General features: G+C 39.2%; 1 protein-coding gene across 9 annotated transcripts in view; it reads left to right on the top strand.

Annotated features, from left to right (window-relative positions):
• The window catches only part of RBFOX1 (RNA binding fox-1 homolog 1), a 432,857-nt gene that overhangs the window by 256,169 nt on the left and 161,041 nt on the right, over window positions 1–15,647 (top strand). Inside the window, exon 1 of one of the 9 annotated variants that reach the window (XM_072120780.1) lies at window positions 14,353–14,547. The exons of the other annotated variants lie outside the window; for them this stretch is intronic. Within the exon in view, the coding sequence (XP_071976881.1) occupies window positions 14,515–14,547 (33 nt within the window). The 5' untranslated portion in view covers window positions 14,353–14,514. Of the gene's footprint in view, window positions 1–14,352; window positions 14,548–15,647 lie in introns of those variants that run through there. 9 annotated transcript variants of the gene reach the window in all.

Raw genomic sequence — 15,647 nt, 5'->3', positions numbered from 1 at the left:
TTTAGTGCTGCAATTTGTGAACAGAGAAGTAGTTATAGAGGAAAATCAGGATCATGTGAGCCAGATTTGGGTATCGGGGGTCGGGCAGCGTTGCTTTGGCCAGGGTGTTGAAATACAAGCTAAGAAAGCTAAGAGTCCCATCTGTGCATATCAATCTCCTTTCGTTATCTCTGCAGGCAGATTTGCTGGTTCCCTGTAAGGTTAATAGGTCTCCCTTTATAACCTATCCAGGTTCTTTCCTCATGATGTATAATGTGTTGTTTTGGAAATAAACTAGTGACCATGTGACAGGTCCTCACTGTATCATCTTTGGTTACTAAGTATAGCGGCCTGGAGTGTATCCTTCCCTCTGTCCCTTTCTTCTAGAAACATCAGATTAAATTTCCCCTCTCCAAGCACTCGATGCTCCATCTTCTACTATGCAGCGTAGAAACCCTGAACATTATCCACATTCCATAACCACAGAACTCCAGAGGGATCTCCTTAAATACTGCTGTGGTGACACATAGGTCATTTTTTTCCCTTTTCTTTTACCTTTTAGCTCTGGTAACGGTGAGTGTTTGATTTGATAAATAAGTGTTTTAGCGTCGCAGCCATGCTGGCATTCTCATTTTTCATCTACATAGAAACTCATTTTATCCCTCCATGGGGTTATAATCTAAAATAAATATACATACATAGTAATGGGAAAAAGGTTTCAGTCCAACACATCTTTTGTATATTTGGAAGTCGATGGTGAAATGAATATTAAGAGCAGAATAACCATATAAATTATTAGATTTTTTAGGAGCGCGGTGCTTATTTCAATTCCCCACAGTATGACCTTTCTGAATTGCACATAAATATAATGCATACATTATAACATTACCCGTTTGCAAGGCATAATCCTTTATTTACCACCTTCTCATCAGGAATCCTTCTCCTTTTCTATATCAATGACCTGTTTTGTATTTGCGTATTTTAATTAATTCATTACCGTGAAACAACATTTTCCACCTGTTTATCATTCCAATATATTCCGCGCTATATAATATGGCCGTAGAGGAGCACATAGATCAGGCTTAGGCTACATGTGATATTAAGGTTGTTATAATAATAGCAATGCAGGGATGTAGCAATCATTGCTCTATACCGTATGATATAGGCCTACACTAGATAGTGGGAGGATTTCTATAAAAAGACTCGAAGCGTTTCCCTTTCATGCATGTAATTTGAAAAAAACAGCGCACTTCATCTATTGTCATCCGCCTTCTTATAATAGGAACAAAGTGTCACCAAAAAGAAGGGATGCAATATCATTATGTAACCATAGAAGTATAAGGGATAGGATATGCTCAGAAAAAATAGTGGAATATTTTTAAAGATGGAAAAATTTCACATGGACTAAGTACAATCATCCCAAAAAGACATAAAGAGAAGCGGACACGTGTCACTAGCCAGGTAATAGAGCTGCCAGAGTAGAGTAGATGAATATAGAGGCTAATATGATTATTATTAATATAGAGGTTGTGATGTACATTTTTGTTGATTTAGTTCACCCACTGGCCTCAGAGTAAACAGAGAGTAAAATGAATGATAAGTTCTGCTCAATATTTTTGCCCCTACAAATCAATCAGCTCTTCCCCTCCTATGTACAATCTGCTCAGCTCCTCCTGCTCTATAACATGCTGTCTGAAGGTGGAACACTATGTACAATCTACTCAGCTCCTGCTGCTCTATAACATGCTGTCTGCAGATAGGACACTATGTACAATCTGCTTAGCTCCCCCTGCTCTATAACATGCATGCTGTCTGAAGGTGGGACACTATGTACAATCTACTTGGCTCCTCCTGCTCTATAACATTCTGCCTTCAGGTAGGACACTATGTACAATCTACTCAGCTCCTCCTCTTCTATAACATTCTGCCTGCAGAAAGGACACTATGTACAATCTACTCGGCTCCTCCTGCACTATAGCATTCTGCCTTCAGGTAGGACACTATGTACAATCTACTCAGCTCCTCCTACTCTATAACATGCAGATTGTGTATATAAATATATATATATATATATATATATATATATATATATATATATATATATCATCCTGCTCATCATCCTGATCTTTAACATGTTGCTTGCAAATAGGACATTGGGGCAAATTTACTAAGTGACAGTACTCCAGTTTTCTGCCGGACTTTGCACACTCTTTCTAGTGAAAACTGCTTGCACACATATGTGTCACACCCGACCCTTTTTGTCATGCAACACACATTTCTGCACTGAAGGGGGTGTTCTGGTGCTCAGTCGGACTGTGCACCAGATTTAACAGGCATGTTAAAGGTGCACAAAACAAGTTGGTGCACTCTGTCGGGGCAGTGCAGGGGGAGCCAGATTCATGAAGGACGTGCACCAGAAGTCCTGAATCTAGCACCCTTTGCACAATACACAGGCAAACTCCATATAGTAAATGTGCCCCATTATGTACAATCGGCTCAGCACCTCCTGCTCTGTAACATGTTGCTTGCAGATGGGACACTATATTTAGTATGCTCTTCCTTCTTCCCTATAACATTCTGCCTGCAGATAGGACACTATGTGCAATCTGCTCATCTTCTCCTGCTCTATAACAGACTACCTGCAGATAGGACACTATGTGCAATCTACTTATCTTCTCCTGATCTATAACACAATACCTTCAGATATACACAATCAGCTCAGCTCCTTCTGCTCTATAACATGATTCTTGCAGACTGGACATTGGTACATGTACAATCGTTAGAGCTCTTCCTGCTCTATAGCATCTGTGTAGAGATTGTACATATGTGTAAGGTGACAGGTTCCCTCTATAAGCTTTTTACTACTTGTTCTATAAACCTATAGGCTAGAATGGCAAATATGTTCTGTTGCTGATTGGCTAATAGAAACAATGAAATAAATCACTTGACATCTTCTGTAATCATTGGAAGTGCTGCCCCCGCTAAACGTTCCTTCCATTCAGCCCATCCAGTGACTGTACAAGAAGAAGGCTATACCCTATACCTCAAAACTATACGAACGAAAACTTTACGAATTTCACAATACAGGGTGCATTTTTTAGCTTTTGCTTTCAAAAAATATCTGTGCTTAATATTTATAAAACTGGAATCTCGGAGAGGAATAATGGAGCACACGTTCCAGAGATAAGGGGCTCAATTCAACAAGTTTAAAGCATATATGAACCTCCTGACATGTCATTGAGGCATGTTCTGAGATGCTATCGGCTGAGCTACTACTGCTAGAATGAAAATGATGCATGCACTATACAGTCCCATTGATTTCCATGGGAGTTTCTTCAGCTTTATGTCAGGAGAGAGATACTGTAGTAAAGCTGAAGGGTTTCAGAGCTTCTTACAGTACTATTGCCTCTGGTAGGGATCTCAGCTTCGACTCATACCGGTAGAATATTCTGGCACCTCTCAATAATTTATCTGCAGTTGTTCGTTCAAGACCCACAGTTTATGATAGGATTCCCATACATTTTGGCCAAAATAATAATAAAAAAAAAACATCAGAAATACCATGATGTGTTTTATTAATTTTCAAGTAATATGAGATCTCAAATTCACGACCATGTATTGTGTTGGAGGACCCAGTGATAACCATGTAATTCTTTATTTTTCCTGTGGGGGTGCTACAGCAAAACTGATCCCTTTATGCATTCAAGACCCTGAATAACTAGATTGAGGAGCATCTATTGTATGGGAGGACCCAGTGTTAACCATAATAATAATAATAATCATCATCATCATATTTATTTATATAATGGCATCATATTCTGTAGCACTGAACAAATCATAGGGGGCATAAACAAATAAAATACTACATTACAGAGTACAAACAGTTATATGGAATGATAGGAGTAGGGACCCTGCTCACAAAAGCTTACAGTCTATGAATGTAATACTTAATTTGTCCTATGGTGGCGATGGAGGAAAAGCGATACCTTTAAGTATTCAAGACTCCCATCTACTAGATAGACCCCATTATAACACTGTTTTTATCCTGTGGTGGTGCTTACCTTATTCATTCAAGACCCTGATTTACTAGATTGATGAACATCTATTATGTTAAAGAATCCAGTGATATGTGTAATAATCTATTTGTCCTGTGGTGGTGCTGCAGAAAAAACTGATCACTTTATGCCAAGACCCTGATTTACTAGATTGAGGAACATCTATTATGTTGAAGAATCCATTGATTTGTGTAATACTCTATTTGTCCTGTGGTGGTGCTGCAGAAAAAAACTAATTAATTTATGCATTCAAAACCCAAATTTACTAGATTGAACTACATCAATAATTTTGGTGGACCCAATGATAAAAGTGTAATACTCTATTTATCCTGTGGTGGTGCTGCAGGAAACCTGATCCCTCTATGTATGCTTCCCCCCCGCACAGCCTTCAATCATTTATCATGTCTAACCTGACAAGGCCGCCTTCTAAACTTACCTGTCATGTATTTCCAAAAATAAAAACTGTCCAAAGCCAAAGATTGGCAAACACCTTTAATCAATAGCAAATATGTGTTTCCCATTCATATTTTTAGAAGTATTTCCGGCTTCAGAGCCATTTGGTGAACTGTGGATTCAGATTGGAACCCGGAATCCGCCAAATTCCTGTACAATCCATAAACCCTTTAATTTGGCCTGATTTATAAGAAATTGGAGCGAATAGTTCACTCCGATTTGCCAGTGGTTCGCTAATTTCAATATGATCCTTAATTCCCTTTTTAATGATGTGCCTTTTCCTGACGACAGCCGGGAAGATGCAATAAATAAAAATGAGGCTATTTTGTCAAGTGGAAGACCAAAGGATGCCGGTGGGACTTCTGCTTTCAGGCTACTAGAGATCAGGTGCACGACAGAGGTGAAATGTCTCCGGGGAGGAATACAGAATGTTCCTTTTGTAGAAGGCTCCATGGTTCAGAAACATCTAATTAATACATTAGCAGCTGTCAAACAAGCAGACTTCTTGGGAGAATTTTTTTTTTTTTAATCTTTGTGTTTTAATCAGAATTGAATACAATTTTGATGTGATATAAAACAGAAACCTATTTATTCATGTCCGATTGCTATTTACTTTGCGTTGTGCCTTAGATTTTCAATGTGACATACAAGATAAAACCTCCAGTAATAAATATGACGTTCTGACAGGCTGGCAGTAAGAGTAAATGAAGTGAATTATACAAATTCTATAGAGTGCTGTATGTGCGGTGACAAAGTGACAGATGAGTGTGGGCTCTATTTAGAATGTGTCCATCACTAATGTAACAATGCCGTGCTGTGTTATAATGTGATTGAAGGTCTCAGGTGACATTGTCCAATTAATTTGCTGAGCCCCTTCTACATCTTCAAGACTCTTATTCATTGATATTCTGTGTTTCTGCTAATTTGAACACAACTTTGGAAAATTCCTGCTAGTCTTCAGTCGAGGCTTTTCTTCACAGCTAGTTAGAGCACCTGTCGAATCTTCCGATAGATAAGAAAGCAATCTCAGGGCTAGACAATCTCAGCTGACTTGCTGTAGACTAAGTGATTGACAAGGCGTTCAGTGCTTGGGAAAATCCATCCTTCATAGGAGGGCTACCAAGGCAACACCTGGTGTCGGGTACCGGTGAAGTGACTACTGGCTACTTTTAAGGTTTAGAAAACTGACCCTAATGAATGAAAGGTTTAAATGATGGAGTAATGCACCTTGAGACTACGCAAGTTTACAGAGTAGAAATATATTCACTGATATAATGTTTCCATAGTCGTCTGTAATGAACAACCGACCTGAACTGCTGAGTCAGCAGATAGGAAGAAATGTAATGACTGACAACCAGAATCATTGATCTGCAGATGGGTTTATATATAGCTCCCTGCCGGGGCTACAGTGACTTTGGCTGTGACACCTGTCATGTGCTCATGTATCACTGGACCTCACCATGTTCATCGCACCTCATGAAAGTGACCTACAATGCAACGGGAGAAAGTTACAGAAGACCCGTTGGTAGCCAAAGGAAATAACATCCGATTTTGGATCACTTTTACCCATTCAGACACTCTGCATCATGTTCATGGAATGTAACCCCAGCCATAAAATAGAAGATTTTATATAAAATACTTAATCATTTACATCTTCTCAAAGTTTTATATACTTTCTTGTATCACTTATTATTGGTTTATGGTACTTAGAGGGCACATTTCTAGAGTATATTGAATTTGTGCAGGATTTTGCCCAAACCCCAAAAAGGCTTTGAACCCATTTGCACATTTTTGTTGAATGTTTTGGAGTAGATTGTTTTTGCGCAAACATTTTTGTGCAACTTTAAGCCGGTAAACGTATCTCCAAATTGGTTGTGTCTACTTTCTTTGACAAAAAAGAAGGGAATTATCAAGTACTGGTGAATCTTATCTGGGGTAGAATTGTGGTATAACCTGCATCACAAACTGGCTCAGGCTATAGAGGTCCCAGCACAGCCTACCTAACACCCCCAACCACTTGGCGGAGGAAATCGTAATTCCTTGCTTTGTACTGACTAGTCCTGGCTTCCCTCAAACTGTAATCTCTTGCGAGCATGTATGACCATGTTTTTACTCTGTAATGTTTGATAACTCCCCCCCCCCCCAACCCTTCATAACAAGGTCTACTACATTAATACCTCCTAGAAAGGACAACGTGATAAGTAGGTGATAAGTTGTCATAAGTTGCACATATGACAAAACTACAAATAAGGCACAAACCTGACCAAGTGTTGTGTAATGTGTGCTTGGAAAAATTAAGGCAAGTGATAGGTCTAACACAAATTCAGGCGTGTAGGTCTTTTTTAGGTTGTTTTTTGTCAGTTTTTTTCATTGGCTTACATGACTGAATTGGCTTCTTGCCTCTATTTAAACTTGGTCACGTGAAGATTTTTTGGACATTTGTTTTGTTTATCTAAGGAGCAGAATGAAAACATGGTTTGTAAAAACGGATAAACCTGAATGTAATCCACAAAACATGAGACCCATGGACTGGAATGGGAAGGCACTAGAAGCAAAAAAACTGGTAAAAATAGGACAAGACCTGAGATTACAGTCACGCAAACACAGCACTAGGAGAAAATCCAAAATAGAGACCTGAGTTATCTGTGCAGTGGGCATTACGAGAGGACCCACATTGTTCCTTACTGGAAGCAGCCCTTTCTTGAGAACCCCCCTCGAGGAAAGTAACAAGTAACAGTGGCGTGATTAGAAGCTTATGGGCCCCAGTGCAAAGTCTGTACCAGGCCCCTGACTATAATGTATGGTTTATAGTAATAGTCTTCTCATCTGGGAAAGTGACACCATAAGGGCCCCCTAAACCTCTTGGGCCCGGATGTGACCGCAACTTCTGCACCCCCTTAAGTTACGCCCCTAACAAGTAATGTTTCCCTCAATTCCACTGCTTCCAGCAAGCAGCACAGTAGAGTCAGACAACCCCTTTAATGATGGCCTCAGCCACCTCCTCCTCTGTTTGCCTCTCTTGCTGCACAGTAGTTACACAGTTTACAGCTTCATTTAAAGGTTTCTGACTATTTAGCAGCGAGGTGCTAACTTCGGCAAGTTTCATACTATTTATCCGACTGTTTATCAGCGAGGTGATAATTTGTGATGGTGTCACAGGATGATAATGGCTTCACATGATTCTCCTCTAGTTTTTAACACACAAATAGTGTTAAAATACCATACAACTGCGGCAGCAAACTAGAAACAGGTGCAGATTGGTTTGGCCCTGTTATACAGTGTCCTATTTCACATTTACAGCTGTGATGTAGACTATGGATGGGGGGGGGTCTCCTTTGTTTGTGCGGTGGAAGTAACAATATGGGGAGATGATTTCAGTGTATTCCCATAGGTGGCGATGTAGAATCTCACTACAACATATACAAACAGCATACAATGGTATCAATCTTAAGTAAATAATATAAAATACGTCTTTATTATGGATATGGATGTGTGTTTGGACTAATCTAACGTGGAGGCGCAGTGTCAGGCTATACAGACAGGGTGGAAATTCAGTTCTGAGATGGTCAGAAGTGCTCAAGATCATACTCAAAGATTTTCCATCCTCTGTGCAAATAATTGATCCCAGCCCTTCCTCCTTGGAAAGTGACCCCAGGGATGTGGGGGTGAGACAGCTGTCTGTTTAGGGCTGGCGGAGAGCACTTGATGAAATCATCTCTGTTCTAGCTCTGGTTTAGTATGACCAGAAAGAAGAGTCTATGGAGTCACATTTTGATGAGTAGTTTGTAATATATATATATATATATATATATATATATATATATATATATATATATATATATATATAATATACTATTTCAGAATATATGATCAATAGGAAGGAGATAAACCTACTGAAAATGTACCCTACAGAATCTACCAAAAAATATCCTATTTTCTATTTACAGTTCATGTCCAGACCTAGGCACCTCCATAAATATTCTGCGTGGTTTCATTCTGCAGTCTTATACTTTTTCCTTCTGCTTTGTTGAAATGTACATATGGTAGGTGAGCCAGAATTAGAGAATAGAGCGAAGGGTGTATGACTACAGAATTTAACTAGATTATTATAGTTTGTAGTCTGTTACTATGGAGAGACTGGTCCATTATACAAGCACTGTTACCTCCTGTGCCCCCCTTTTCACCTCATAGATTGTAAGCTCTTGTGAGCAGGGCCCACACTCCTATAGTTTCATCTGACCAATGTTATTGTGATGTCTTATTTCATCTGCATGTCACCCAAGATCTGTTAAGTGCTATAAATAAAGCTCTATTATTAGATTATTAGTGGCAGTGAAAAAATATGGGATATTTTGATTTGAATTGAATATTTTTACATTGAATATTATGTGTATTACGACCCAGGTCAACATCTGCAAAGAGTTTGTATGTTCTCTCGAGTTTGCATGGGTTTCCTCCTGGTCCTCCGTTTTCCTCTCACACTCCAAACACATACTGGTAGGTTGATTAGATTGTGAGCCCCATGGGGACAGGGACCAATTTGACATGCTTCCTACAGCACTGCGTAATCTGTGTGCGCTATATAAATAAAGAATTATTATTATTATAATACAAAGCAATGGTGGACATGGCTTTTAAATGAAACTTCTATCCCATGTATATTTCTATCTTTGTACATTCCAGACTTACGGTATTTCATTACAAACAATAATACAATTTTGACCACGGTCAGTGAAATCATGGATCTTATGGGACACATGGAGACCAGACCATGGTTCAGGTTACTCAATGAAACCAGCAAAGAGGGTCTCTCTTACTCACTAATCCAAGTGATGAGGTAGTGTGTATCTGTCTGAGCAGACGGGGAAGCTATGGGCCTTCACCTCCTGAGATAGAGGTTATCAGTCAGTAGAGATCATATTCTCCTTCATGGAAACCCACAGTATAAGGATCTTCTTCTCTAAGGACCTCTATAGACCTTCCCCCTCAATCTATTCATTTGCAAAATCTGATTGAGTTGAATTTTCATTCCATTAAATGTGACGGGATGGAATTGTATATTACTGTTTCATAGTCACAGTGCTAAAAGGAGTATTATGGGTCATACTGAATCCCAAAATCATATAACACTGTAATGGAATAGTATCACTGATATTAGAATATCTTTATCTATGAATCATCTGCTTGGAATGTTAATAAGTATTATCTACGGACTCATACGGTCACGCATAGATAGCTATGGGATGGATGGATAGATAGACAGATAGGAGGTATATTGATAGCTAACAGATGGTAAAATATTTACCTTCAAGATAGAAGGATAGATATGAGATAGATAGATAGATAGATAGATAGATAGATAGATAGATAGATAGATAGATAGATATGACACATAGATAGTGGGATATCTCTAGAAAGAAGTAGATACTTCCTAGATAGATGGATAGATATAGGATATATAATAGATCATAGATAAAATACGGAGATAAATGTCAAGAGTGATAGATGCTTCTAAAATAGATACATAGAATAGAGAAATAAATAGAATATGGAGATATGGACAGTGATTGGTGGATACTAAGAAAGATGAATAGATATAAGATACTATCATAGATAGATGGATGTAGAAAGGGAGGCAACACTCCTAACAAGAATAAAATGTTGTGGTGAAGTTATGAAGCAACGTTTTGGTGTACAACACTTATATCAAGCCTTTTTAGATATATGGAATAGGTAGATAGATAGTATAGCTATAGGTAGATACTTCTAAGATACATGGATAGATATCAGGTATGATAGACAGATAGATAGACAGATAATTAGATAGATGGATAGATAGATAGATAGATAGATAGATAGATAGATAGATAGATAGATACATAGATAGAGGGTAGATAGATAGATAGATAGATACATAGATAGATAAATAGATAGATACATACATACATAGATAGATAGATAGATACATAGATAGATACATAGATAGATACATAGATAGATACATAGATAGATACATAGATAGATAGATAGATAGATAGATAGATAGATAGATAGATAGATAGATAGATAAATAGATAGATACATACATACATAGATAGATAGATACATACATAGATAGATAGATAGATACATAGATAGATACATAGATAGATACATAGATAGATACATAGATAGATAATTGATAGGTAGATATTTCTGAGATAGATAGATAAGGTATGATAGGCAGATAGATTGAGATAGATAGAAAGAAATGTAGGTACTTCTAAGATTGATAGAATTTGTAACAAATTTCTATTATTTCTAGAAGTAAGTGCAGTGCACACATTATCATATTAAATCCAGACAAAGAACAATCTGCTCGGAATGGCCGGATTCTTCCGGTATGTTCTATAATTCAGGTGACTTAGTTAGCCGGATTTTAAGGCAGGTGTCTCCTGAATAAGCAATCAATCTTATCCGGTATGTTAGTGTGACCTGGCTAAAGTTATGCATGAAAAAAGTCTGCTTGCCTTATTATCTATCAAAGACTTCCAAGGTTATGCAAAATCCTCTGAAACAGAATTATCTTAAAGAGCAACTCCTCGGAGATGTGATTTTTTTCTCTCTTCAGGCCCTTAATGTTGTCCTTAGGGTGCAGTATTCTAATAGTTATTGGCGCTGTATGGTGGAAGTAGTGTATGCAGTGCGGATACCTTGTACATCACGTTCTCCTGTATACTACATCTTTCTAATTAGAAGAGGACTGGGTCTCAGTATAAAGGAGAAGAGCGATTCCAGTACTAGATCCAAATGTCAGGAGCACAGCTGAAGGAGGTGACAACCACTGGCCGGAGCCATAAACACTTTCGGAGCAGTTGTTGCTTCCTTTCTCTGATGCTTCTTATATAGTATAGCATTACTAGTCAGGGGGCAACATACACAAGAAAGAAGGAGGGGGTTTTCTCGCCTATAGGTGGGAGTCACATCTGGAACCTGGTGTCCAACAAAGGACACATAAAAAGAAAGTCACATTAGCATTTACAGTTCAACGTTTACATTCCCCTTTAATGTATCAATGTTAAGCCCCGCCCTCTGGTCACCCGGGAACACACACAAAAACTCCCTGAACTGAAAATTTTTCAAATTTTGGTAAGCCACGGCGACTTTACCACCAATTTTAAGGTTTTATCCATTAATAAACTAGATGGTCGAGAAGTCGTTTTTAAGAAGTATTTTTCACACTGAGTTTCTTCAAGCTCAGTCTCTGTAAAGTAGAGATTATAGATGCGCTTCATGTACTTGGGATATGTGCCATACAATATTATGGTGTCCAATTGTCTCTCATTCATGGATCATTCTCTTACTCCACTGATAGTGATGTAAAGCCCTGGAGGGGTAGCCTCATGTGTCACAATGCTCTTGGGGGACTGTGAGAAGTCCCCCGGGTGGTGAACAGCTTGTCCCAGGGATAAATCTCAGCAGCAGGCCCCATACTGTCTTCAGCTGTCTACTACTCCTGGCATTATGGCTCTTAGTGGTCCTGTAATGGATTCCACAGCTGTGACTTCAGAATCCCTTTAGCTCTCTATGGTGTCTGTATACTGTATTTCACTACTTATCTTTATAACATCCACCATTATTATAGGTGATGACATTTACATGGTCCACATATTATATAAAACCAATGCAACCGACCAGTGGCGTAACTAGAAGCTGATGGGCCCCAGTGCAAAGTCTGTGCCGGGCCTCCGACTATAATGTATGGTTTATAGTAATAGTTTTCTCATATGGGAAAGTGACTCCATAAGGGCCCCTTAAACCTCTTGGGGCCGGGTGCGACTGTAACCTCTGCACCCCCTCAAGTTATGCCCCTGCAACCGACATAGCCAATCTGAATGTTTTAATTAACTCTTAGAGAAGCTTATGGGTGAGAATTTATTATCAGATCTAGGAAACTGGTGCAACAAGATCACATTTACAGCAACTGTATAGACTCATCATATGGGTGAGTAATAGAGACATGCAAATCATTCAAGATTTGACTTGCCAAAGTTCTCAAAAGATTCAATTTGATGCGGCATCAACTGTTCTGGAAATTGATATTCAACCTTGTCTACCCTGCTAAAACACTGGCCCACATTTATCAAAAATAGTGGACACTACACTAGGTGCATTTTGCCTGTGTATAACGCAGAGTGCGCCAGATTCATGAATTCTCGTCCACATTCTTCATAAATCTGGCGCCCCCTGCACTGCTTCGACAGAGTGCAACAACTTTTTTTTGGTGCACCTTTAACATAGGGCCCGCAAAACAATTCTGGCAAAAGTGACACACGGTCCTATTGTGCACCGGAACGCCCGAAAAGCGGCAGAAGTGTCGCAGACAATTTATAAATACATGAGCAAGCAGTTTGCGTGGAAAAGAATGTGCAAAGTCCAGCAAAAACTCTCGCAGGGGCGTCTGTATTTTCTTTATTTAATTAAAAGATCCTATCTTCATTTTCTATGAAATTTTTTTCATTAGGGGCAGGGATAGAATTAGGCTTAACCCTAATGGAAACATTGGTAGAAAATGAATGAAACGAGATCTGTATTTCAGACACCTAGAGGGTGTTAGATATCAATCCGTAGGACAATAGGAGCAACATCTGCTCATCTGAAACCAATCAAAAAAAAAAATCGGATTCTATTTGGTGCTGGTAAATCGTCATATTCGTACAGAATCTACGAATCAATGAATAGATTTGAGAATCCCTAGTGATGAATATAGTATATACTATTGGGTACAGCATTCTCTGCTTCATACAGCCCATTGATAAGTAGATATGGAACTATACGTATAACGCGTGACCCCAGGGAAGAGAAGCCCCCATAATATTCCCACAACAATTCCATATTATCCACCCGACTTCATGCCTAAAACAAAAAGTCCCTACAAAACAAAATGTAGAGTGAAAGATGAATAAATCTTTATAAAAGGATGTAAAAAGCGTGGTCTCAGTAACATCGTTATATTAATATATTCATTTCCAGGGATCCACTAAGCTGTGTTAAGCCAGGGAACATCTCCGGCCCTTCGGAAATATTCTGCTGTATTTTATGCATGCAGATGCTGTATTGTTGGAATGCATTTAGAATAATATAGGAAAAGCAAAAGATGCCGCCCAGATAAACCTATTGTTTGCATCCGCCACGGCTGTGATTATATGAAAGTTTAGATTTCTACACTGTACGGAATAACTTGAGCGTAATAAGACTCGGAAATTCTTCCATTGTATCCGTCTCTGCTTACGGAACTGGCCTTGTGTGACTTGTTTAATGACATGTAGATGTTCCTGCAATTTGTCGTGCTGCCGCGCAACGCAGACATCAGTCCTGTTACTTTTCCCTAGAAAGAAAGAACTAATTTCAGAATAAACAACTTTGCTCCAATCTCTCCTTTGCATATTTAACACATTCTTCCCAATTTGCATATTTATTGCTTTCTCTCCTAACACTTGTTTACAACACCAGTGACCTTCCTTTATAGGCTCTTATGCAAATCACTTGGCTTCCTGGTCACCTTGAGTGCAAGTAATAATCTATTCTAAAGGCACGTATGGAATGGACCTATCCATTATTATATATCCACGTTTTGTATTCTTCTTTTTTTACTTTTGCCTTTTTTTTAATGTTATTTATACACGTTCTTCTTAGGTCGTTTGAACCGAAAGGTTAGAAGAATCATATTTACTTTGTTCTTTTCCATGTAATCATCTTCTCAGCGGCGTGCCATAGGGTCTGGCAATGATAGACAGAGGCGTGCCTTGCTGTGATTGATGGAGTGAGCCGCAGCTAGCTAAAAGAGTCCCATCTGGATTAGGTTTTAGGAGCAGTCAGATGTTGAGTGGGAGGTCAGTAAGGCTTGAATTTAGCTCCCCCTCCTTCAACACCCCTGCCATCCACACTTATACACACATTACACAGAATATGCACGCCTTCATCCATAATTGATGCCTGCTTTTGGGCAGATGCTGCAGGGCCTGGGACTCAAACAGCTGCTAAGTTTATGGAGAAGAAAGGGAGCAGGATGGTACAGCAGGTATATTTCCTTCTTTCTCTATTCCGCTGGCATGGCACATCCTAGGAACGTGTGTGTGTGTGTGTATCTAGGAGTAGGCTTCACCCACTGCAAGCAAGCGAGGAGGCTTCCCCCGCTCATAGATGGAGAGAATGCAGCAGTGTGTTTTTCTGCTTTGCTTGATCCATCTATCTGAGTTCCTTCTCTAAGCAGCAGGTTTACAGAGTCATTTTGCATTTCTCTTCTTTGTTTCCATGCCCTGAGGAAAAAGACACTGCTTGGCTCATTTAACTACTGTAGGAGAGGCGTCCTTTGCATATGCAATGCTGTTGGCAGGAGCAATGGAACACAGGAAAACAAATCTAATACAAAGGCAATTTGTCAGCTAGAGGTAAAGCGGGGTCCAGGCGTAGAGAGAGCCGTGCGATACAGCAGAGCCAGGGAAAAGACATTGTGTCACCAACACCAGCTTTGGAATAGATTTAAGGAACTCAAAATAGAGCTGAAGTCGAGAGTGGGGTCTAGATATTGCCGTATTATGCTGGTGATTGGCAATGTTTTTTTTTTTTTTTTTTTTTGAAAGTTTTGCTGGGAACAGGCAGCGGCGGAATGAAATATGTTTTTATTCATTGCAGTTTTCTGGCTTAAAAATTACCATTCTGAGCATAGGAGAAGTCCCTGTAAAGCATATCATTTTCCCCCCGTTTCTGGTTCGTTCGGGTTCACGGCAGAAAGGCAATAAACTATATTTAATACACTGCCACGTAATGCATATTTTGGAGTTGAAATGTGGTTTTCATTAAATTTCTGTCCAAAACATTTAGCAAGTGCTGACTGTCTGCCATCCTGCGTCTCTCTCTCTCTGTTGCCAGCAAGTTACTTTATAAGGAGCTTCCAACCTTCACAGCAGCTTAAGGAACCTAATGACTCAAGTATTAGAATCGCAGCAACACCGGGGGAATGGCCTTCACTTGTAACATACACACTCTCCGTATAGCAACCTAATAGCAAGAAATGAGACAAAACCTCAGTGCTCTTAATTAAATATTAGTTGTAATTAGCACTAAGTGAGAATTCTTTGAATATTAATTTGGGTCTCTTGGAACTCCTGCCAGTGTTAA

This window comes from Engystomops pustulosus, chromosome 8 (genome assembly GCF_040894005.1).
Source record: "Engystomops pustulosus chromosome 8, aEngPut4.maternal, whole genome shotgun sequence".
NCBI lineage: Eukaryota > Metazoa > Chordata > Amphibia > Anura > Leptodactylidae > Engystomops > Engystomops pustulosus.
The sequence above is the reverse complement of the archived record's forward strand: the minus strand, read 5'-3'. Positions and strand labels throughout refer to the sequence as shown.